Source organism: Diadema antillarum, unplaced genomic scaffold, assembly GCF_040938485.1.
Source record: "Diadema antillarum isolate AM-2024a unplaced genomic scaffold, OU_Dant_1.0 seq00000490_RagTag, whole genome shotgun sequence".
NCBI classification, from domain to species: Eukaryota; Metazoa; Echinodermata; class Echinoidea; order Diadematoida; family Diadematidae; genus Diadema; species Diadema antillarum.
The window spans coordinates 363,377-390,245 of NW_027271451.1; the positions used below are offsets into that span (position 1 = coordinate 363,377).

The following is a 26,869-nucleotide window of genomic DNA, read 5'->3' on the forward strand; positions in this document are numbered from 1 at the left end:
CTCCGTTAACAATAACCAACGAAATGAAACCGGGATTACAATGATAAATACCACGAGCCTTAATAACATGCTCGCCCTTGACATTAAAGCAGTTTATAAGAAAATTCTATCCTTCCTTCAACATTGTTCTTACTTAAACATTCACTCCTCAAAACCACATGTATCACATTAACTATATAATTATATTCTTCTAATCACTTTTCAATAAACTTAAATGTCCGACCAAATCGTGTACACAACTTTTGTACTTTCGAGATACACGATGAAAGCATGTATTTATTTATTCTTAGAGATCACAATGACTTATACCATGCATAAGCTATTTGAGATTGACATGAACATTAAAATATTATATATACAAAAAAAAAGGATAAGAAATGATGTGGACTAACTACAGGCAAGATTTACCTCCTTATTTGGACAGTACCCAGCAGTACCTCGCCTTTGAGCTCAGACTACTCGATAAGAGTAGAAATTCAGCTATAGAGAGAACAGATCAAATTGTATAATGATTATGGTAAACCAAATGAGTGTAACAGGTTTATATTTACAAAATCCCCCAATAAATTATGGGCTCCAGTTGTCATGGCAACAGCAACATAAAAAGGCCCAAACTAAAGTGAACAAGGTTAAGTGAGTTAACAGACAACTAGTGATGAGGATCCCCCTTTTTGCCCAAAGCAACTGACCGTCACTGATGCAGCCTGCCTACACACAGGCTCATTGTTTACTTTAGCCCTTCAGCCACCAGTGGCGACTGACCACATCGAGTGCACATTACATCTTAGCATCCCAGTTTTCTTCATACTAGTCTACAATCTAGACACTAAGCATATCTTTAGTACCAAACACATGAGCCATGTACAAGACTTGTCCGTAAACAATATGAATGAACAAAGGAAACAAACAAAGTTTACCATACCCATGATCATCTCACTAATATCAACAGCAAAATGAATGAAGCAACAGCACACACTGTGGTCATGTGCGAATGTTTAATACATATAAGAATAAGAACCAGCCTTGGTTAACAACATGCCTAACTGACCAACACTTTCAGATGAACTGAAGTTGCTATTCACATACAAAATTCATGTATTTAAACAAAGAGTGACCTAAAAATCTGGGTGATCCAGATCCTTATGTAAATCGAAAATACAACATGATATTAAAATCTGATTAATGCATGTACACCAACATATGTATAATGTATAGCATGGTTAAACTTACAATTAGTCGGCGACCAGCAGCATGATCCCACAAAATAAGTATGATAACCAGCTCTATGCAGGCTGAGACACCTCCTCCTCTTATGAATGCAGAATGTGGAATGATTCAATGAATCCTACCTCTTCGATGGGGAAGAAGTGGTCCATTGTTTGTCATAATGTCTCGAGCAAAGCCTTACCACATTGTTTATGTTATAGGGAAAGTCGGGGAGTGGAGTTCCGGAGACCACCTATGATATTGGTCAAGCTGACCTTGCTTCTTCATCCCCTCGATGGGTGCTAGGATGTATTATGTCTGTGGGAGTGCTACATGTACTCCTGGTCACTAATTCAACACACATGGCACATAATTACATATAAATGGTACACATTTACAAAAAGAGCAAGAGAGGGAGAGAGAGAGAGAGAGAGAGAGAGAGAGAAGGAGAACGAGGTGCATAGCGAAAACAAGGCATCTGAATAGACATACAATGTATTACAAAAAAATACAACAAAAATGTGTGGCTACAACACCGTTCATTTCCTAGCCTCACACCTGTACAACGAAAATGTTGTTTGCGTCAACAGTTATTTCCTCTCATCCAACAAAACAATCATAAAAAGAAAAGTATAACCATGCAGCAATTTGCTAGAAGTGAGGAGGTTTAGCAGGAATTATGCATATTCAGATATATTATGAGTACTGTATGTAATGTAATGTAATGTAGTGTAGTGTATTGTAATGCAATACAATGTAATGTAATGTAATCTTCGGTGAGAGGTGTCAAGGAAAAACTGTGTCAACTTTCGTCATATGTTGGACATCCACCTGTGGAATTCACATAATATTAAGATATTCCGATTTTCAATCTTTATGCAATATCAACGGAAGGAAATTTCATCTGTCCATCCATGTTCCCCCTTTTTTTTTATTCATGTTCCATATTCCACATTTCATACAAGTTTTATATTCCATTTGATTTGAAGCAGAAATGTTTTTCACACAATGGTCAGTTTGAACCAATAATGCATAATGTATAAGGAAATATAATTGACGTGTAATATGAGGAACCCACTAAAAAGCCTACCTCCACCTCGAAGTGTCGCCGGACGTATTATATTTTCGGGTTCGTACTTCCGTCCGTCCGTCCGTCCGTAATCAATTTGTTGAAAGCGTAACAAAAAAAAAAAAAACCTTTGAGGTATCCTAATGAAACTTGACATATATATGTATGAGTGGGCCAAGTTGTGCCTATCAACTTTCAGGTGGACATGCTCAAAGTCAAAGTTCAAAAGGTCAAGGTCACTGATGCTCAGAATTTCACTATTTCCCTCATATCTATGCAATGACTGAAGGTATTTTCTTGAAACTCAGTGTATACATGTAATACCAAATGAAGATTCTCAAGACAGAGTTTTGGGTCATGAGGTCAAAGGTCAAGGGTTAAAAATCAAGTGAAAATGTTAAAATTTCACTTGTTTTCCATATCTCGTAAATGGTTCAAATTATCTTCATGAAACTTAGTACATATGCATATAGTAACTGGTAGTGATTATCTAGGGAATTTGGGGGTCAAAGGTCATGGGGTCAAAGGTCATGGGGTCAAAGGTCAAGGTCAACTCCTCAAAATTTAACTTTTCCCTCATATTTATGCAATACCTTCGGGACTTTCTCGAAACTTAATATATACATGTTTTACCTAATGGAGATTCTCTGGGAAGTTTCTGGTCAAAAGGTCATAGGTCAAGTGAAAGAGCTAAATTTTACTTCTTCCTCCATATCACAAAAGTAATTCAAGGTGCCATCATGAAACTTAGTACATATTTATGCATGTTCTACCTGACAGTGATTCTCTTGGGAATTTTAGGGTCATAACTACATAGGGCCAAAGGTCAAGGTTCAAAGGCTAGGTTATAAGATACTAAAAATGTAGGCCTACTATTTGATATTGAAATTACACTTTTTCTCCATTGATTATGTATACCTCGAGAATTACTCGATGCATAAATTTATAAAAAGGACAAAAGTCAAGTAAAAATCCTCAAATCCCCAACACCCGCAATCTTAGGCAATATAGTCATTCATCCACTTAAACCAAGTTCAAGGAAAGTGAACATTCACATTTGTGACAAACCTGACATTTAAGTACTTTGCCAATTATAGGAAACTGCCATCACACCTTGTCAAGACATTGCACTATAGACCTATTGAAAGGACCATGCATTATGGCGGAGGCATACCAGTCGCCATAGTGACGTTTCTAGTTATGTTTTATGTCATTTATTTTCACAAGGCATCGACACGGCAAGTTATGACGGTACCATATCCCTACAGAAAGGAATCATCGAATCGCTGATGTTTGACAACATGCGGAAGAAAATGAAAGTGTCCTTCTTTGGCGGGTACGTCATAAATCCTATAGTCATTCATGATAATTTCATTACGTGTATTTATTCAACATCTTTATAACGCAGGTGTTTGAATAACATTATTTTGAATGATAAAATAAAATGAGAAAGCATCGTACGGCACATCACTGAATGACTGGTAACATTAAGATTTTTTTTTTTTCAGTATAAGCACTGTTATTCATACGTGATACTGGTCTGAAAATGGAGTTATTGGTACGTAAACTTCAAGATATCTGCACACCATTTTCTGAAATTACAAACTCTAACTTAAAACAGTTAGGTCATTTGTGGAAAAAATCATTATCAAACGTCAGGAACATATTTATCCAAATGATGACTTCTGACATCAAAGAACTACTAATCTTGTGGATATGGCAAAGCTGTTCGAATGCAAACTATTGTTAATGTCAATATAAACTAGCTAGAATAGTAATAAGTGTCATATTTTATATTTGCTGTAAGTTGAGGTTATAACATTCTTACTATTGCAAAAGCAGTCCTTTTTTATAGACAAAAATCATCATTTTACAAAAAGCTGTAAAAAGATAGCAAAAATGTTCTGAATAACCGTCAGATAAATCCTTCCACTACATTTCTTCAGGACTAGTAGCGGTAAAACGACAACCGTCAACGCGCTGCTTGGACGGGAACTCCTTCCGTCCGGCATGGGTGACACCACGGGCTGCTTTGTGCAGGTGGAGGGGCTGCGTGAACATGGTGAACATGGGTCGGGTCTCGACGTAGAAGGCGGACCAGGTATGAGCAAATCGACAAGCGTCTTTGAGGAACAGACTCCCGAGTCTTCAACGACAAATAGAGTGAATGATGCAAAGATGCAACCGAAAGAACCAGGATCAGCAGGGCTAGGGACAGAGAGTTTATATGGCGGAGCCGAGATAAAAGTGAAATCATATTATCGCTTCCAGAAAATGGAACGGGGAGAGCCAGAAGCACGACTGGGGTTACATGAGGATCAGAGACATCCGTTAAATGTTGAGGTTGGTGATATCAACTACAACTTCGGCTGTGTTTATCCGGGGACCTCCCTGGTTTATTATCTGAAAAAATTCTGAGGCAGAATAACGATCCTAAACGCGTTTGAGGCATTTTCAGGGGTTAGATAAACGCAGCCGTGTTTTCAAACGGGTTTAGAAACGCCGTTTTGAAACGCCTTTTAAAGGGCGTTTTGAAACACGTTTGAAAATACGATCGCCGTTCTATGAGTAGATAAACGTAATGCCGTTTTGAAACGCGTTTATATCTCAAGGTCAAATCCCACCTGTTTCCGGTTGTGCTCTCTACCCATTATTTGTGTGTTACTGATGAGGCATGTTTGGTGGTATGCAGTTGACCTTTATAATAGGCATCCACCGTGTGCATCAAAATGACTATAGCAGTCCAACTCACAGGAGATTCAAGAAGTTTATTTAAAAAAAACATTATGTGAAATTCATATTTACTTTACAAAGGGCCTAAATCTGGAAAACTGATTGCACATTAAACATTTCATCTATTTTGTATTCTGACTTTCTAAAGCAAAGTCATCTTTGGTCCTACAGACATGGTGTCAGAAATGTACTCACATCCAGCTGAGGATGTGTTGTGAAATTACGAAATCAACCCTGTCAAAGACGAAAATTATTGTGATGCTGATGAAGATAATAGAGAATAAAGATGTTGATGTTGGAAAGAGGAGCATTTGGGGAAGGTAAACCCTTTCAAGAAGCATTACATTGTACTTAAGTTACAGATTGAAGCTTTGTATAGCGTAAGCCTCCTTTCTGGTAATACGGACAGGGTGATGACTGTCGATAAAGGTACTGGCACGTAAAGCGACCTCACTTAGGGTGGGATTTCACGAAGCACGCGAACGATTTGCGAAGGACGCGAATGACAAAATCCAACATTCGGAAAAGTTTTTCTCCGAATGCGTTCCGACAATGAAGCCGAAAACTATTCTTGCGCAATTTGTGCGAAGTTTCCACGACGTATGTGCGAATGTCGTGTGTATCATTGCTTAAGTACAGCATGTCACGTACACGAAGAACACGCGACGGAAATGCGAACAACGAAAAATGTTCAATAATCATGGGATGAAATGTACCCAAGGAGAGGTAGAAGCTGTCTTGAGTTGATTTTTTTTTTTCTTTCCTCTATTTCTCCTTTCTTTTTCTCTCATTTTTCTATCGTGCGCTTGCCTACATTTTTTCCTAGGACCTATCTCCACTAGTAAAGCATTTGATTTTTTTTTTGCAGTTCCTCCAACACATAATCTCTATAGTTCAAATGAAATTTTGCATACTTTAGATTAATATTAAGTGTATTCTGCGATTTTTTTGTTGTTGTATATCAAACATTTCTTTCTCTTTGCTAGTCTTTAATTTCTTTTGTTACTGTAGTTGTTAATAATTGTTTGATGTTTAGATGTATGCTACGATTTTTATTGGTAGAAAACGTATAGGTCATACATTCACCAAACGTGCGCTAAACGTTCGCAAGAATGTCTCAAAAGGTACGCGAACAGTTTGCGATTACATCGTAAAATGATCGGAAAAACTTCGCAGATTTCGCGTAACATACGCCAGACATTCTCCAAAGTTTCGGAGTCTGTTTGGGGTTTCACGAACATTTTGCGAACATCGCTCGTGTCTTGCGAAGGTCTTGCGCATAGGACGAGGCTTTAAAGACACTTTCGAGAACAATTCACGAGCAAATCACGACCAAGTGTGCGGGAAAGGTTCGCAAGAAATTCCAAACTTTTTTGAAATTCTCGCCGAAGTAAAAACGACATTCGCGAACAATTGACGACGCTTCCGAACCCTCACGTTCGTTTGGCGATCTTTTGCAGACTAAAATACGAATGCTGGATTTTGCCATTCGCGTCCTTCGCTCCGTGAAATCCCACCCTTACATGACTAAGGCCTAAATAGCTATATACTGAAGTACAAATTTTGAACTCATTTTTAGTTGTTGCTGTATCAGCTTATGATAAATGAATAGTTAAAGGAAGGGTAGGGGATTAGAAGCTGTTCCATCGTGTGCCCGGTATGATATACCTTTTTTTGAAATGTGTCAAGCTATTACCCTTAAAGGTATTGTTTGTTGGGAGTAGTGATTAATATGTGTAGGTCAGTTGTATTACAAAACAGGCACCCATATTAAAATTAATGAAGTCTATATAGAATATAAGAATTATATTACTATTTTTCACCATAAACCATATCTGTAGAGGGTTGTTTATTATATTCCAGTAACAGCATTATAACTATTATTTACATTGTGTATATCTAACAATACTTAACGTTGATTATACTGATTAACATTTTTTACATTGGTTGTTTATTCACATTGTGTATATCTAACAATACTTAACGTTGATTATACTGATTAGCATTTTTACATTGGTTGTTTCCATCCCTTACTCACATTTTAGAACAATTTCGGACTGAAGGTGGGTTTTCACTTTATATGCAAAGTTACGGTGAATAATGCCTTTAAGATTTTCTCCACTCCACCCCCCCCCCCCAAAAAAAAAACCCACAAAACTCATGACATCTATCATATTCAGGATTTTTTAATTGTCATTCTTTTAATACGATGATGACTTTTGAACAAAATAGAAGAACAGCTTGAATGGAAACATGTAGGAGTGAAAATTAAAACAACATCCTTGGTTTACTATATAGGAGTTTAAAAGCTAAAGTGGATGGAAGCTGAGTACATTCCATCAGGTACTAGAATAATTCTATAGTGTCAACAGATGAATTGAATTAGTTGCTGATACAAACTGAAAAAGAAACCAATACAAAAAATGCCTAGATTTACTGATTTTATTAAATATTCTTTGATAGGTATATAATTTCTATAGTTAAAACGAATTTCTTTTCGTACTCTCTCTCTCTCTCTTCTCAGAGCTTGAACAGTTTGGTAGATGTGAACTCAGAAGAAACGCTGGATTCCAGCTACATTATCAAAATCTACCTCGCTAGTAGCGAAACTACCTGCACGCTGCTAAACCATGACTTACAACTGATGGACTGGTAAGTTCTTTTCTCTCCCTTTTTGTGTTCATTTAGCAGGAATCGGCTGACATGGAAATGATTGTCAAAACACTGTTTACACAAACAAAGGATTGCAGTTGCATCAGTAGGCTACAAAGAATCCATTTATACTGCATGTCATTTATAACAGAGCAAGTTGTCTGGATCTTAATGTTAGTAAACTTCAGTCTTAAATCGTCTTACAAATAGGGGCCTACGTGAATATATGCATAGGCCTATATCGCATATACTTATATCTTATACATCTACATGAACATGATAAGGTAAACTCTATGTATAGAAGTATGTAATGGATAATCACTTATTGTTATTTTAAGCGGAAGTGGTACAATACGTATCATGTTGGTATATGATTGGCCCCATAAATACCTAATCACTTCAGTAAAACCGTGCCCAATCGATTCTTTGCAAAGCCTCGTGATTTCTGTATTTAGACCCTATGTCCACTGATCAATGCAAAGGACTATGATTATCGTGATTGTGGTCGGTCTGATAATTCAATTTCAGCGCCGAAGATACCTGGTGATTATTGTTTTTCATCACAGGATTCGTCTGAAGAGGCTTGATTGAATCCGGTAGGAAAAACAAACAAACGAACAAACAAACGAGCAAACAAACATCAAACTATCAGCGGTGATATAATTGATTCCGTGATATCATTTATTTTAACGTTCGCTAGTCCAGGAATCACGAAATGCCAGGAACTGAAAGAATTAGTGAGTAGCTTTTGCGCAGACTCAGATGTCCACGTGTTCATCATCAATCCGAAGACTATCATTTCTCCGGAGGTAAATATATTCACAAACCCTTTGTGGCATTCCAAACCTTGTATTTACATATAGAAGCCATATTCTGTCGATGCGTCTTATGAGGGTCAAATTAGGAATTTCCAAATCATTCCCTCGCAATTAAAGTGGTGATAGGTCTATACGCTGGATTATGGCGACATGACACCAAGTTTGTGAAGATCATAATGTAAATGTTTCATAGAAGGTGAAACAAGCTTTTTTTCATGTTTGCTTTGTTAAAGTGCAGGGTGTTTTTTTTCAGGTAGATAGATTCATTCATCTTAATCTTTTGCCATGGTAACAATGCGTATGATCAATATACATTGCAGTCAGTTTCAGCCCCATCCCCGTTCCTGTTCCGTGGCAAATGAATATGCGTACTTCAACACTCAGTGACGAACATGTTGAACATGTTTGTTTGTTTATGCTGTTATTACTTTTTCTCACTTTGAACGCTTTATAGGAGAAGAAACACTTCCTTGAGGTAGGAAAACGCCTACCACGTCCTGACGTCCTCGTTGGGTTCAGCCAATGGGATTTATCTGCTCGAGAAAGACACCCAGAAAAGGTAACAAGAAAAAGCTATTTAAATCCAAATCCGCGTAGAAAGCATTACCCCCCCCCCAAAAAAAAAAAAAAAACAAAAAGCGAAAAAGAAAGAAATAATAATCTAATAAAATTATCCTTATTGGAAACTGGTCGGTGACTTTCACTGTGAATCAATCTCCATGAACATGACTTCCATTTACATTACAAAACAGGTGAAGGCCCGCCACATCGATGCCGTGTACGGACTCCTGGTGGACTTGGGCACGGTCACGACGAGAGAGGAGGCGGAGAAAAGATGTTTCTTTTTCTCCGGGTCAGAAGCCCTGGATATTGCATTGGGGGAAACAGGTAGGAAGTTGTGTTCTCTTTGTTAGAAATTATACCTTATCATACACTATAGTCATTGACAGTATAAAGTGACTACCCGTGATGATAGCTATGCTGCAAATAAAAATTATGTAAACACAACTAACGGGCCCTTTTCATCGTAGGTAGGTATCTTTGCTAGATGTGTTGAATTGATTATACTACTTAAAGCAGTTCGTGTGATCGGTCACATTTACTAAAATTTATTCGTTGGTTAAACAACTCATTTGCAAAAGAGTGTTATTCTCATGCACCTATGTTTATCAGGTGCGCGTTCTGTTTATAAACTATAAAGAGTAATCTAAATCTAACTGTGAAATATGATCGATTTGGATGGCATAGAAACTATACAAGTATATTGTATTCATACATTTATATTTGTGTTCCTATAAAAATATGAAAGGACCATCTGTCAATGTATTTGTTATCACAAGAAGATTATGAAGTTTAAAGAGAAACGTACGGTATCTTTATTGCGTTCCTACTCGCCTCATACTCATTGAGTTCGTGATGTTCTCAAAGTTGATGATCGACGTGTATTTGTCATATCAAACTCAGGATATCTTCTGAGAGGATGGGAAGGTCGACATGACGCGTTCAAGAACTTCGTGTCAAAGATCAAGGTACAGTTACACACTATTAAAATGGGGCAGTGAACTCCCGGTTTTGATAATTTCACCAAAGCAAAATATTTTACAACCTGCGACCATAAAGTGAAATACAATTTATACAGGAAATTCCCCTAAATACTGATATATTTGAGATCTGCTTAAACTTTTACTATTTGGTTTGTCAGTATTAAACAGTTATCATGATAATGGTTATGATTTAATGTGTGGGAATCATGCATGGATTGGTAAGTGCGCTGTGGCAATGTTGAAATGACTCCTCACTCTCAGTCGGGGGATCTGACTTCGAATCCATGCAGTCCAGTGAACCACATCCTTTGGCGAAGTAATTATTTACGCACAATGTCTCTCTCGACCCAGGTGTGTAAATGGGTATCTGGCAATGCTAGGGTAATGATAATGGCAGGACTCGCTGGTAGAACAGTGTCAACAGTCTGGAAACTATATTCTGGATAAAGAAGATCACAATCCATGGTTGCCATAATCATCTTTATCCTGATTGATAGTTATAAGTGTTATTGTTACTACTAATATTTCATCATTATCATTATTGTCTCGAATACATTCAAGACGCAGAAAGAAATGATCATGATCATGAAAAAAAATGATGATTTGAGTTGATAGATGAGCAGAGAAGAAGGCGCGAAGAGGTCAACTTGTGATGTACAAAAGGCGAGTTCAACAGTACAACACGATCCGCGGAACTCTAAAACCTATACTTTTGAGCGGGGAGCTACGGCTCCCAACTTTACACTGAAAAAAAAAAAAGTCGTCCACTGCAATCAGTAGCAATCAAAACAAATCTACTCCTGAACTCTAAATTCTTAAAATCTGACTACTCATCATCCTGGCAAATCGCGTCAATTTTCGATGTATTACCAGCATATTCAAAACGGTGTGACGGTGGAGGGAGAGTAATATTAATTTGAAGGGGAATTATATAATCATTAGAGAAGAGAACTAATTTTTGTACTCAATGAGATTTTAGTGTTTTGGATTAATTTAAACTGTACTTTTGCAACCTCTTTTTAGATTTTTCTGAACAGCCAGTCGTCCGCGAAAGCGATATTTTAGGTTGACGTTTTGACGGTATAATGTGTAGCAAAACGAGTGCGCGCGTTAAGATACGTTTACACTGGGACGTCAGTCGAGACGTGTAATCATGGTAATAATGGTGCAAAATATTCGAGTTGATAAAACATAGTTCTCATTTTGCCTGCAGAACTGTCGATTTCTGCTCTGAAATGCATTTAGGCTGATTTTTTGTGTCTAATCTGCAAAACATAAAAAAACCGAACAAACAAACAAGAGCTAATCGATTAGGTGTCCCGGCATAACTTAGCTAGGTTCAAAATTTAGCAATGAAGTGGTTTGCTGTTGCTCAGAAAGGTAAAATTCAGAAAGCATATATAACGAGAAGTAAACAAACTTATTAACAAACCAACATTAAAGCGCTAGATTTTAAAAACTACTGGCTAACTATAATAGGGCCTATTGTCTTCCATTATAAATTGGTAAAATTTGCGAGATTATTTGAAAATGTCAGTACAGTTTTCTTTTAAGTATTACCCGATACATAATATACATGATATAAGTTAATGTAATTATTATGGACGTCGATGGTACATCGTAGTAGACGATGTACATTATTTCAGTGCGTGCGTATATGTATATTATGTATCGGGTAATACTTAAAAGAAAACAGGTGCTTTCCTCATTATCAACACCACTTGAATTTGACTAGTCTGTTACGTTAAATGACAGTAATTTCTCTTGTCTTGTTCTACTGTTATTTGAATGTCAGCGCAGTATAACAATATATATCGAAAATGCAATTGCATAGATGATTCGTTTAATACAGGCGAGTAACAATACTTACTTCTTTAAGATCTATAATGTTTGTTTATGTTATAAGTGCTGTCTGGTGCAAATTATTTGTATAGGGCCCCATTTTTCTCTCTCTCTCTTCTTTCGTTCTTTAAAACAACAACAACAACAACATAACAATACTTCCGACATATACCATAAACAGCGATGAGTAAAGTTATTCGTGTTAATTTCATGTATGATATCTTTTATTGTCGTGTGAATAAGACGCGTATAAACAATTTTATAGTATAAAACAAGAGCAACGAAAATACATGTATATAGCAAAAATGTATCAGACATGACTCATTCCTAATCTAACCTGTTTTGCTTTGTTTGTTTCCTTTGTTTCTTATGTTTATACAACTTGATTTCGAGCAGAAAACGGACTACAGGCCGCATAATAGAAGTGAAGGCAAAACAGCTGGTCTTTTCACAGGAGTACAATAAGTTTGCCCAGGAGAGCGAATCGCTGAAGTCCAAGGCATCCGAAGACATTAAACAAGCGGTGATGCTCATTCTGAAGTTTACACAATATGGTTTAAAGATAAATATAACACATGATTTATGTATACATGATACATGATATATGTATATATATATATATATATATATATATATATATATATATCATACGATTATATGGATTTCTGTGAATGCAGTGATAGCAGTGCAATCAATCACTGAAATTCAAGGATTATCGGATAACCAATTCAAATGTTATAGGCATTTAAAATTTGGTTTTATCCGCGTGCTGTCATTCCTGTGCTGCTCAGTATGAAAAGCCTTAAAAGTGTTAATGTCATGGCATATGCACTGGACCAATGGTACAAAGGAAACTAAAGATAATAACACACACTTTATGTCATTATTGAAAGGATCACATTCCTTCGACTTTGTACTAACAGAGGACTAAAGTTGATATCATTTCACCTGTCTGCAGGAGGGATGTATAGTCCCTCTTTCATTACGCATATATAGAAAGGGAAGTGTGGGGACTACTTTCTTCGGTGAATTTACTGAATGTGCATTTCATACGACTTTATTACATGTATTTATGAAGCTATGATACTATATGAAAATTGTTTCAGGCGAATCGTGTCATGAATAACTAAGCAGCACCCATTTTTTCCTCTCTCATCCTTGGTCTGTAGGTGAGTTCTTGCTTGGATGAGGTCCGTATGACAATGGCCAGGACTTTGATGCCGCTGATGGAGGATTTCCAAGAGGATAACATTCACCTGTATGCAGAGGTGAGATGCTCCATTAAAATAGCTTTAGATCACATTATTTCAGGTATACTGCATACAGGGCTGTAGAATATGTGATGGAAGATGAAAGCTTATTGCAACAATCGGATAAAAAAGGGGAATCTAGTGTTATTCTGGCTCTCTGTTTACTGCGGAAAGTTTTACCTAATTTCAAAAGGGTCACTTTTTTTTTGCTTATGTGTGAGTGTGTTTGTAGCGTAAAGTCGTTGTTGTTTTGTAGCTCCCCTAGATGGGGGGGGGGGGGGGGTAAATGAAACATACAGGATTTGTGAATGTAATGCCAATGTAATAAAGAGTGAAATCCATAGCAGAAACAGCCCCCCTCCCCCCCCCGAATCATTCATCACCGTCGAAAGCACTGTTCGACACGATTTTTATTTCGAGCGGATGTGATTCCCGTGATGAATGATGGGGGGGGGGGGGGGGGGGGGGAGGGGGAGGTGTGTGACACTATAATAGCTAGTGATGGCCTGCCCTCATACCCACATTTCAATTTTCTATTTGCCCTCTTGCAGAGAGCTGTTCGTCGGTGGTATGAGAGGATGCTTAGAGAGTTCAAACGTGCCACCCAGCAAGTTTGCGAAACTTACTCCTTCGACGTCCTTGGTAGGCCATACACAGGTCACTCGCGATATTGATTATGTTTAGGACATAATCGACCATCTGCGCAAGGGTGTGAACGCATTTTTATTACAGGAAAGATCAGTTTCTTGTAATTGTGTGCGTGTGTGTGTGTGTGTGTGTGTGTGTGTGTGTGTGTACGTTGCATTAACGTTACCCTGCTTTGAGCATGCAAGTTACATTGGTTTCCTTGATTGACAAGTGAGTAGTCACATTATAAAACATGTTTGTTGGTTTTTCACCGCCGATATTCTGCTCATTCTGCTCTGTAATATTTTGTCACAAATGGTGCACTATATCCCAAACACTCCATTAGAATATTCTATTGTGCTATTGTGTAGCATGTTAAAAACTATGGGTGGTGAGGGCTGTTTCTTATTAACATGGAGTTCTTGCCAAAGGAACTTCGCTTATTTGCTTATCACCCTAGATTTTGACGATAGGCCTACACTGTATTATTACGCAAAGTACATTGGTCCGTTTGATTCGAATTGTGTCATTATAATTACTATTGTTCTTGCTGTTGTCATTCTTGGTCACATCTAATATCAATTAACATTCCATAAAGAAGGAAAGAAATCTGCAAAACAACCCTAACTGTCGTTTGCCAGAATGTGCATGACGATTGCTGCTCGATGCATGATAGGCCTAATGCATGATCTTCACGAAATCCCCCTCCCTCGAACGAAACAAAATTCAAATACATTGTACCTTCAAAAATAAGAAGTAACTCTTTCTTTACTGTTTTCCCGCTTTTGATCCTAAGCTTCCTACAAAGAACACTTCGAAGCATTCGGCCATGAAATCCCACAGGCATACTTATTGCCGTTTGTAATTCAAGAAGAGTCTTCACACAGCAGTAGCACATTACCAGACAGCGCCCTCCTGTGTTCAATGACAGGTATCAGCGAACGGTCAGTCTGGGCTTCATTTGCATCGACAAGACGACGACTGAGTTCGAGTAAGTTCTTCATTATATTCATTGTAATTATAAGTACTATACTATGTAAGACAACATCAGTGATTCTACATGCTCGTTTTCCTACACCAGTTTTCAGTTTAGTTTATTTTCATATTTTTCTTCAAGAAATAGACAATACTTGGACAAAATACATAACATGCTCAGCACACAAAACATACAATTTATATACTTTTTGAATTTTAATTCCTAAAATGATTAATTCGTGTGCGAGAGATGGCCAGCATGATAAATAATTTGCAAAGCTTTTTAGTGGAATAAAAAGAGGCTTATTTGAGAGGGCTTTCGCACGATAATTTCCCTACGCAAGTACACCATAATTCTGGTTTAGAGAAATCAAAGTTGAGTACATTTTCTTTTTTAATATTTGGTGGAAAAGTAAGTTATAATTTCTGCATTCCTCGATATCAATGTATTAATGTGGTCAATATTTTATGTGGACATGATAGATTCGAAGAATCACTAAAAGCATAACAGTTATAGTCAGCTTTTTCAATATTGCCAATATTGCCGATATTGTGCAAAAGCTTTAGCATTATATTTTATCCAACCTTGAACATTTATTTCTACACTAATATTACTGTCAACAATGCAAATAATAATTTGCATAATTGTAATAATAATTCTTACTTTTGTTACAGAGATAAGAAAACAAATCATGATAGGAGGTTGATTCCGTCAAAAATCTAAAATCAAATTGAATATCTAAATTCTCCCTCCCCCTCCCCTACGTCCCCAGAAAAAAACCTCAGCATTTACATTTTGTTTTTTAACGAACTGACATGGTCATTTTAGATTATATCGAAGCCATTAAAAAAATAATCAGCTTTTGAATCTAACTTTGTCTTCATTATGCAATTGCATGGCATACATAGAAACTTCACTTTCTCTTTTAATTTCAATTTTTTGATAAAAATGTAGATACTTTTGGGAAAGTCCACATTGTGTGGCCAGTTTTCCCGAGGAAGCAGTGATCTAATGAAATAAATATGGTGATATTTGTTCTTCTTGCTTATGTATAAAATGTTATGTACATTACTTTTACTGTGATGAAGACAATTACTTTGCTGGTTTTTGTTACGTTGTATTGATGATAGAATGCAAAATAAAGCTGAAATGAAATGAACTCCACGCTACCTCTTTATACTTCGTTAAAAAAAAAAAAAACCTCAAAGAGCCGTAGAAGACTACCACATTTATATGAAGTTAAACTAGCTTACACAATCATCAAAACACGTCGAGTCAGTGATGAAACGGAAATGCATGGGATTTTCCTCCTTTGCTTCAGTGGAGACCGACAGGGAGAGGAACGCCTTGGTGCGCAAATTGGCAGCTGCAGCGGCCGTCTTCTTCACCCGCGTGCGGCAGTGGCTGCGATTGTCCGTGGAGAATCATCTGCAAAACGTTGCCCAGACTCAGATGAAAACCCTCATTCCTGAGGAGATCAAGCAGAGCTGTTCTGATGCTGTAAAAGCGTAAGTTTGTAATCTACAATCCCGGTCTTGATATGATGAAACATGATTATCTTATTTCAACAGTTTGATATAAGGATCTATTCATACATTTTTTTTTTTTTATTCATGATATATTTTTATCGGTGAAATGATGTTAGATTGTATTTTTTTTATTGAATTGAATGATTGATTTGTGTACATAAAGGCAATATTTCAGAAGATTGGCATTATATGATACTGCATTATATATTATGACACATCAGGCTATTTAGATGATAATTATTCTGTTGGTAGATCCTGTTGAAGGCCTGACGACAGGCCGAAAGCTCGACTGATTAAAAGTGAGAACAAGATCGAGAGGAACGTTTCTCATCAACGCCTCAAGTCTAATTTCTTTCAGTATATGCTACCCGCAATGAGGTACCGCGTACGTTTCGGAAGGGAACTATCTCTCGCACTATATATATATATATATATATATATATGCACACATATATTTATATATACATATATATATATATATATATATATATATATATATATATAATATGCTACCTTATAGCTGTTGAAAAGAAAACTAAGGAGATCGATGCCAAGTGCCTCACAGTTGCGATTTTTTTTAGGACTACTCCAGGGCCTTAGACACGAATCTCTATCTTCGTATTTGACTTCCATCACCTAAAGACGGTGTTAAGGCCCGGTCACACCGCTGGAGCGTTCCTGGAGCGGTAAAAAAAAAAAAAAATCATCACCGCTCGTAACCGTTCACCACCGTTTAACAGAAGTTGGCCTCCGTTAAGGTAACGCCGTAAACGCTCGGCCACCGCTGATGGTCCCTCCTACCGCTCCGAAAGTTTTGAGCTGCACAAAATATTGCGAGCGGTGAAGAGCGGGCAATTTTCCACTCCGGCAAAGTTCACCACCGCTCCAACAACGCCCAGTGAAAGTTTGGTACCGCTAGACGCAAGTTCGTGGACGCTTGGGTCCGCTAGGCCAACGCAGAAATCTTGAACGCTGGACCACCGCTGCTTCGCCAGCTTTGCCCGGCCGGTGGTTTAACGTTGTGCAAACTTTGGTGGAGCGGCTGTAAGCGTTTTACGAGCGGACACGAGATTGCTGGAACGGTTTCGGGCGTTGAAGCAGTGATCCATTGCGGTGATGAACTTTGGTTTGGCGTTGGTATGGAGGTGTCGGAGCGGGACCAGAATTTGGCTATAAATACGGGGAGAAATGGACCAGGAGCCCATTTGGAATCGAGCTGCCGTTGAGTGCAGACCTCATTTATATCGAATTTGCTCAAAGTTACAGTAAAACTGTACTACCATGGATGCTGAGAGACTTGCTATGATTGGTGCACAAGTCCAGCAGCAGAATTTTCTTGGAGGCTGCTGCCTTTCCTTCTCCAGCCTTCCTCTTCTTTTGTCCACGTGGCATGATGAACTTCAACTATCGACTTCTATCAAAGCGTTCCGTTCAGCTCCGTAGTCAAAAGCGGTATGCCGCTAAACCAACTTTAAACCCCCGCCGAGCCAACGCCCGCATGCGCAGAACGCCGCTCTATCAACGCTCGCGTCACCGCTAAACCAACGCTCGCTACCGCTCGCTACCGTTAAACCAATGCTAAAACAACGCCGGCTTCAGCGGTGCACCGCTAAGGCAACGCCCGTGTTTTCGATTTTTTTTCCCCCATTTTGTGCGCGGTGACGAGCATTGTCGAAATTCGGCCCCCTCTCCCTACCGTTCAAGGAACGCTCCAACAAAGTTCGGACGGTGTGACCGGGCCTTTAATATCTGTATCAGTCTTTTCAGCTTATGCGTGAAACATCCTTTGAGACACACATTATTGGGATATCTATAATGTAAATTACCATTCTGAAGTTCATTTTGGATACAATTTTGCGGATCTGAAGAAAAAAAAAAAGATTATCCTACTGAAGTGTAAATGAAAAGCCAATTAATGAGTTTTTCTCCTGGGTTCAAGAACTACAATCACTTCACAGCACAATGCTGATTACACCACTATTTTTTTTTTCAGCATCCTCAATGATATTCAGTGCAATTCTATTCAATTCTATCTTATCGTCCATAATAAACGATTGAAATTTGTTTTGTTTGCATGCATACATATTACATTGGCACATAGAATGCATACATACATACAGAGCAATAAACATGGAAACATAGGTATAGATATGGAAGACTTACTAGAAGTATACAGCAATAGAGCATCAATATCAGAAGATATAATATTTAAGAAAACTTAATTTGTAAATGTATAAATCAACCCCTTGTTGAGTAAAATGTACGAATATACAAAATAATACTAGTATATAAAGATATGTCAAATTTATAATAACTGAAATTTTTAAACAAAATCCAGATAATTTATATAATTATCACAAACATGTTGAATGTTTACTTTCCTTAAACTAGGTTTCATTTATAGATAACTGAATTGTTTAAGAGAGAGCACGTCAAAATATGGAAACAAAATTGTGACATTTGTACATTTTAACTTTGATCCCTTTGCAAAAAGGCTCAAGAGTAATTATGTAGGAATACGTTCATATACCTATAGTTTTATGGGTTTTCCCGCTCAATTTCATAATTTTGTAATTCCAATTCATGAATGTGCACTCAAATTCACGCAGCGCACGCTCGGAAAAATATTCGAGCATTCAGATTTAGAATCCGAGCGATCAATTTCATTTATGGGAGTTCTGTTGCGTTTCCGTGAAATCAAATTCACGCTTGGGCGTTCAGTTTCCAAATGCGAGCATTGCATTTCCTACTCGTACATTCACATTTAAGCGATAGTCATGTGACAGCTCCGATTAGCTTGGTGTTTGGAGTTTTCAATTTCATTTTCAGGCGATCAAGTTCCTATACTTCGTGCAATCAGTTTAACGAGGAAAATGGAGTAGATTTTTTTTTTAAAGAAAGGAGAAGGCTTGTATATAGTGTAGTTATGATTGTTTAAAGGTTCTACGTTGTTTTGTGTTCATGTATTCTTTGTTTTTATCTCAATAAATTTTACATTGTAAGGCCCAATAAGCAGTGCATCTTTATAACACATCGACAATCTAAAATTGTATTTCTTGACGATACTGCAGGCTGACAACGCCCCAAGACTAACCACACAATGACAATACATCAATTTAAAGACAAACTGACACACAATGATCTCACATAGTCTCGAAAAAGTAAACCAATAAGATAGCATTAAACATCAAACAAGACGTATACAATGTTCATGTTATCAGTTTCAATGTAGTCGAAATTGTTTTTGTTTTTTTTTCAGAGGTGTCAATCAACCTTCCCTATAATGCTCGTCTGTAGGCCTATACAGAGCCTAACGCCTAATGTGCCTATTCCTTCTCGTGGAGCCCGAATTCAAATTTTAGAATGAACAGGTGGAACTATACTGCAAAATAAATAATTTTCATCATAAATTCCAATATATTCAAAGCTAAATGAAAAAGACACACATACACGGCCCCAAACTAACTAAATTCAGGACTTCTTTTAGATTGAATGCAGTTATTTGGAACATGGTCGCCTATTCATGAATTTGAATGACCGACGAGATTCCGTCGCCAGCTTGAAATGAGTTTGGATGCTCATTGCTAAAATTCGTGCTTCCTCTCTTAAATTTGAATTCTCCAGTAGTGAATTTAAATGCTCCGATATGGTGAATTCGAATGACCGGATTTTGAATTTGATTACTGATTCAGTGCTGCGAGCGTGGAATGCATGGAATTGAATGCTCGGAATAGGAACTTGAATGACAAAAGTATGAAATTGACCGGGAAAACCTATATTAAAATGTGTGCATTGAGTAATCATAAGTGCTATATACAATTGTACCTGGATTCATTTCAGTATCATAAATGATAAAATCTTTGCATTTTAACCTGACCTTTGACCACTAAAGTCCCAAAGATTAGGCCTACTATCAGGCAGTATATGCAAATGTACTAATTTTCATGAAAATACCTCTAATCATTTCTGAAATGTATGAAAAGATGGAATTTAGTATTTTCACTTGACCTTGGACCTTTGACCCCATGGCTTAGAACTTGCACAAACATGTGCAACCAGACGATGATAAGCACAATGTTGTTCACTCATACATGATATACCAAGTTTCATGAGAATATCTTAAGCCATTTCCAATGTTAAAAAATACAATTTTAGTGTTTTCACTTGACCTATGACCTTTGTCCTTTGACCTTTTCCCCCAAGAAACTATACCCTGGGGAATCTTTGACAATAGATACATACACTAAGTTTAAAAAAAATAACTAAAAACTACAAAAACAAAAATATTACAATCTGAGCGTTGTCCCTTCGTTCAGCATTCTGATGGAGCTAGGCACGCAGAAGTCAAGGAACCTAGTCTTTCTACATCGTAACGATCTCAGCGTATTCCCTGACCTCATGACCTCAACAAATGTTGTATAACCATTAAAAAAAATGGATGGACGGTAAAACAAGGTGAAGCCTTTGGCACCCATTAGACGAACTAAACTTTTGCCATATATCGTGATGCAAAGTAGAATCTTTGCTCATTTCATCCAACTCTTGTGATTAACAAGCAAAACAATCACAAACAAAAGTAATGTTGGCATGCCGGTTATTTTTAGAGTTTTGTGGTTTTTTTATACTTCTTTGATCATTTCCCTATTAATTTTGATCAGATTCTGTGACAATGCAAGTGACTTCTACCGAAGGCAGATCAGGGACAGCGTGGAAAAGGAGCTGATCCGCCAAAAACGCGAGGAAGAGTGCAGAAGTAACGAACTTGACGCATTCTCTTCGCTTATCTCGGTCTTATTGTAAGTTCTTCCTTTATTGATCTCCCCATGCATGGTTCAGATCATTCCTTTTTACCAATAGCCGCCACTAATGTTCTTAAGAGATACATCTATGTTCAGAGTGCGAGAGAGCAGGAGTCGGTATAGACGGTCTCATGATTAGTATAGCGGGTTAAGATTGCTGCCGTACTGATTATTGAGCCTCTCTGCTATGTATGTATGCATCATGCCAGGGATGTGGGGACTATAAATGCGGGATAAACCTCGGTGTAAGGGATAGAAGGTGCGTCTCTTGGAGACAGAGGATGTCGCCGCTGTGTTGGGTATACGGGCTTGCCAATAGGACTGGTCTTGCTTGGCACTGGTGAAACCTTCAGTGTTAGATAAGTATAGACAAGGCCGGTCCTGACGAGGATCCATTGCATGCTTTACCGTATACCTTAGGATGCATCAGCTAATGAAGTTGGTGTTGAGATAGTTCGTAAGAATTTTGTTCCGAAGTGGAGTTCAGGGATTCTCAAGTAAGCTACCTGACAGAGACTGCACGAAAACACGTATACCATCAGTGGTCCCAATTTCATTGTATGTGTGTGTGTGTGTGGGGGGGGGGGATATTACCACTTGTTCTTCCTCATGTCCGTGCATCATGAGGTATAGATACAACATACAGTATATTCAGTACAAAACATATCAATATGTAGGCCTATACATACAGGTGTTCTACACCTATAAATATGTAGGCCTACATGTATATTTGATATGTTTTGTACGAAATACTATGTATATTACACATGATATACAACACTAATGGAAAAAACTCACAAAAAGCAAAAAAAAATATTCTAAACTCAGATTTACTCAAAATAGGGGGGGGGGTAACTGTGGTGTCAAATACAAATTTTAATTACGTTTTAAACCGCTAAAAGCTGCATGTTGCATAGTATGCAACAGTGTATATTACCATCTTGGTAATTATAATCGCTTTGCTTACAGCAGGTTTTATGTTTATTATGAATGTCAATATTGTATTCTTTAGAATTATACTCAAACATATATCCTGATATATCTAAGGGTTAATTATGTAAGCAACTTTATCTCAAGCGTTATATGGATAACATATCACTTGAATATATTGACTTTACCCTCAACACTGTTCTTAGAGATCGATTTTGGAGAATTTGAAGACGTTGAATATAAGTATGTTTAATGCTTGACCATATATCACAATAGTCAAAATTACTTTGAATGATAGATTTATGAAATATGATTGCCGTTTCATCTGATATAAACGAGATCTGCAATAAATTAAATTATTGTGGTTATGGAAATTTTCTTATCGTCATTTGTCACAACCGTGATTCTGCCATCTACGTCCAAACTCGTATATATATATATATATATATATATATTTATTTATAAGGATGACTGATGAATGTTATTATAATTCATTATATTCATCAAAATCTTAATGAACTATTTTGCAATCTCACTTAATAGTTTTGACATATTATTGTTTGCATGCATTGAATAGGAGACAAACGGAGGCAATGCAAGAATGATCAGAACTACGAAAAGGGTGTGGAGATGACGATCTTGATAATGATGAGCCAGAGGGGGACGGACACAGAAGAGGATGACCAGTATGTAGTGGAGAGCCCACTTCAAGGGGATGATTTTGATATGATGATCAGTGTGAAAGCAGGCAGTCTTGGTTTAGACCGAAGAATATTTATCGCTAAAATGTAGTAAATCTTCCTTGAGCCTTTGTGTGCCATGTTTATTTCCTGTCCATAATGTATGTGTATGAAAATGTATATAAAAATATACTCATTTTGACTCATAGGCATAAAAAGGGTTGAACCACATAATTTTGAAATTAGCGTATAAGGAATTATGGGTCAATGATATAGTCGATATATGTGTCCGCTAAATACTCTCTCTAAAAAAAAAAAATCGAGTGAAAATATTCACTCTTAAAGGAGTGAATACAAAAAAGAGTGAATTTAGAGTGAAATTGGAGTGAATTTTGAGTGAAAATGTTCATATACTGCAAGTGTGTTGATGATCCATAAAGCTTAGGTATGAGTCAGCGAAAAGAGTACTGTTGTATAGACGGTACATATTTTCCTCTTATACAGACTCACACACATCGCAGATGCTAGGTCTCGCATCATCATTTTGTTATGTATATTTGGTTGCAAGTTATTTCCACTGCATGCCCTACGAAAATTTCCGATTTAAGATCGAACCGGGCGTCAGAAATTAAGGTACAATAGGTCTTTTCTCGAGGAACCGGGTCCTTCATATACCTTGACTCCCCCCCCCCCCCCCCCCCCCCCCATTGGCTAGAAGGGTTAGGAATTTTATAGCACACATTCAGATCTTCAAATTGACATGCTGATATAACGCATAATGTGCTATCCAACAGCTTTATTGAATTATTGAGAATGTGTTTCACTATAATATTATAGGCTGTTTCAAATATTGATGCTGTTATGTAAAATTGCTTCTACTTCGTAATCTGACCATTGCGTAATTGGAGTACATAGAACAAGTTGATTGATTAAAATTAAATCAACTACAATCACTCGTTAAAAGCATGAAGACGGAATTTAACAGTATACTGGCAGAGGTGCGGTTGGTTTGATTCTTTTATCTAATATACATACATTAAACTGAACAATATCAGAGTTTGCGCTAAAGTCAGAATATAAAATTATATTCGATATTATTTGTCTGTATCGTTGAAGGAAGAATGGCCCGTTAGGAAATTATGACAAGGTAAAGTTCAGTTCATGCATAAATAATCATTGTGAATTAAAATGAACTTCCGAGATTGAGAAGTTAAAAAACAAAAGATAAACCAAAAAGTTGCAGTATATTGACCTAATACCGTTCAAGCTTGACATTAACATTGCAATTTACTTGTTTCAAAATAAGGAAATGGCTGATACATTTCAGATCAATGACAGAAATACAAGTCTAATAATGACAGTGGAATATGTAACCCATCCAGAAGAAAAAAAAAAATACTAAAATGTAGGTTAAAAAGGTTGACATTATTGAAGAATTGTGAGGATTTTTTTTCTTTAAAGAACAGCACTGAAAGATTATAAGATAATATATCAACTCAGCAAATATCTTGATGATAGACATAAATGCACTTATAAATGATTCACTTTCTCTGCCATAAGATTTTTTTCTTCTTTTGTGGCGGTCTATAATCCGGTCTATTTGTAACGTACATCATATATAGCAATGGTGGCATATACAATGAGAAACCCCAAAATGCATAAAATTTTGTCTGTTGACACTATCCTTCAGCAAATTTCCCTGAAAATTAACGATTATGTATACCTTAAACCTTGAAGGGTGAGTTAGCAAGCCTCTATAACTTAATTGGACATTAAGTTTGAAATATAAAAAGTTTCCATGCTCACATTATGTATTTATAACCTTTGCTGAAAAGTATACGTCTTGGCATCAAATGGCTATTGATTCCAGAGAAATTCAACCATGCACATGATGGCTGTATTCTGTTATACAGTAACAATCTCCTTGAATCGGGGCATTAATCGCATTACAGTACATCATCATTATTGTTATCTCTGATCAGGACGACGCGTTTTGTGTTTAAGGAAATATCTGGTTCAGAAACCTGAATATAGTTATCGTAACAAAACATTACCTCACCCGGTTTTTACCGAAGTTACATCATTGACTGAATTAGAGGCTTTATAATAAAAATTACTCTTTGTGTGCTGAAAAAAAGGGACATTTGGTGGTACAGGGGTTTGGAGGAGTTTTCTTTGTAAATCGGCACTCAAATCACTGACAATTAGACAAATGGATTTGAAAAGAATCTTCATTTTTTTCTTGTTTGAGTCAAAATAATGTTATCGATTTTTGTTTGATAATTTTATTCTACGTACATTTTACATTTTTCGTATTATTTTAACCTATATCATTCTTACTCCCGTAGTGTACTGTTATAATGGATTGTGTTGTAATTCAATGTATTTTTTTTTCAAATCATTTTAAACTGGTATAAGGTTCATTCAATGCTCTCTTGCAAAGCAGTTTTTTGCAGCGAAGAGACTACCCTTTATAAAGAAGGTATATAGAAAAAAAAATAAACAGACAAAATGTTTAATGCCTGTGACTTATACAGTGAAACCCCGTTATAACGAGGTCCGTGGGACCGGCGATATTACCTCGTTATAACCGGTACCTCGTTATAACCGTACGCATCAAAAACAAAGAAAAACATAAGCACGACATCATATACCCGTCAATGAAACTATAAGAACATCCTTTGCGTTGTTATTACACGATTATGGATCATTAGTACTGAGATAATAAAGGGAAATTATTTGTGAATTAGACGAAAAAGCAGGGGTTGAAATAAGTTAATTCTTCATTGTAATTCGTGTTTGTTAATTTTTTTCTAAAACTGGCGCAAATAGAGTAAAATACAGGCGCTGTTTACGTAACTTGCCGGGTATTTTTACGCTGTTGGTGCCCAGCGGGAATGCGATGATTTCATGAATCATTTCGGCTGTAATCTTGTACAATATATATATGATTGTTGCACTCGAAGGGATTAAAAATGCGTTCTTTATTTTCTTCCGAAAATCTCTTCGCGATTTGTACATCCGTTCTTGAAAAATATGCGACAGGATTGAATGTGGAAGGTTACGTTGTGATCCTTTTTACCCAAATCTATACCCCATAGACCATTCTGAAAGAAAGAAAAATCTTCATTGTGAAATGCGCTCGAAGGCATTAAAAATGCGTTCTTTATTTTCTTCCGAAAATCTCGTCGCGTTTTGTACATCCGTTCTTAAAAATATGCGACAGGATTGAATGTGGCAGGTTACGTTGTGATCCTTTTTACGCAAATTTATACCTCATAGACCATTCTGAAAGAAAGAAAAATCTTCATTGTGAAATGCAGCGTTAAAATCGTGATAATGAACAAACCCGGATCTATTCAAACTAATAAATGCGTTTGTTTCTTTTTCTGATTTAGGTTAACATGCGTTATTCGACTAATTTTTAAACTACTGTTATCACCAGGCGAGATCGCGATAATTTCAGAGTAGCATACATGCGTTGTTTACCGTTAACTTGCGAGGTATTTTACGCTGTTGGTGCCAGGCGGGAATTCGATAATTTCATGAATCATTTCGGCCGTATATATAATTTTATACAATGTATGATAGTGGCGTCTGAAGGGATTAAAACTGCATTCTTTATTTTCTTTCGAAAATCTCTTCGCGTTTTGTACATTCTTGAACTGTTGAATGCGTTTTTTTTCTTTTTCCGAACACCGATTAAGTATAGTAACATGCGTATAATTCAACTATTTTTACGCTACTGTCCCCCGGCGAGATCGCTATGATTTCATTAATAATTTCGGCTTTAATCATACACACTCATATTTGAATTATCATTTGTTAAATGATAATGAACAAATCCCGATCTATTCAAATTAATAAATGCGTTTGTTTCTTTTTCTGAACACCGATTAAGTAAGTTAACATGCGTTATTCAACTATTTTTACGCTACTGTCACCCGGCGGGATCGCGATGATTTCATTAATTATTTAGGCTTTACTCATCCACATAGGCGCCGGAAGTGGGGGGGGGGGGGGGGGGGGGCGGCCGCCCCCCCCCCCCCCCCCAATCCAAAAAGTGGGGGGGGGGGGGGCAAAACGCATTTTTGCCCCCCCCCCCCCCAAAAAGCCCCCCCCCCCAAAAAAAATAACAATAATAAAAATAAATGAATAAACAAAAAAAAATAGATATGTATATATATGAATAAAAGGGAAAAAATATGGCTACA

The 26,869-nt window shown here is 37.0% G+C and overlaps 1 protein-coding gene across 1 annotated transcript; it reads left to right on the forward strand.

Annotated features, from left to right (window-relative positions):
- Window positions 1-1,844: 1,844 nt before the first annotated feature.
- Window positions 1,845-22,767, forward strand: LOC139733768 (uncharacterized). Its single transcript, XM_071644572.1, has 16 exons — window positions 1,845-1,863; window positions 3,503-3,611; window positions 4,222-4,618; window positions 7,533-7,660; window positions 8,361-8,469; window positions 8,933-9,037; window positions 9,231-9,366; window positions 9,943-10,012; window positions 12,261-12,387; window positions 13,034-13,132; window positions 13,666-13,778; window positions 14,113-14,132; window positions 14,538-14,732; window positions 16,039-16,225; window positions 20,905-20,999; window positions 22,553-22,767. The coding sequence occupies exons 1-16, from the start codon at window positions 1,845-1,847 to the stop codon at window positions 22,765-22,767; spliced, it is 2,124 nt and encodes a 707-aa protein (XP_071500673.1).
- The last annotated feature ends 4,102 nt before the right edge of the window (window positions 22,768-26,869 follow it).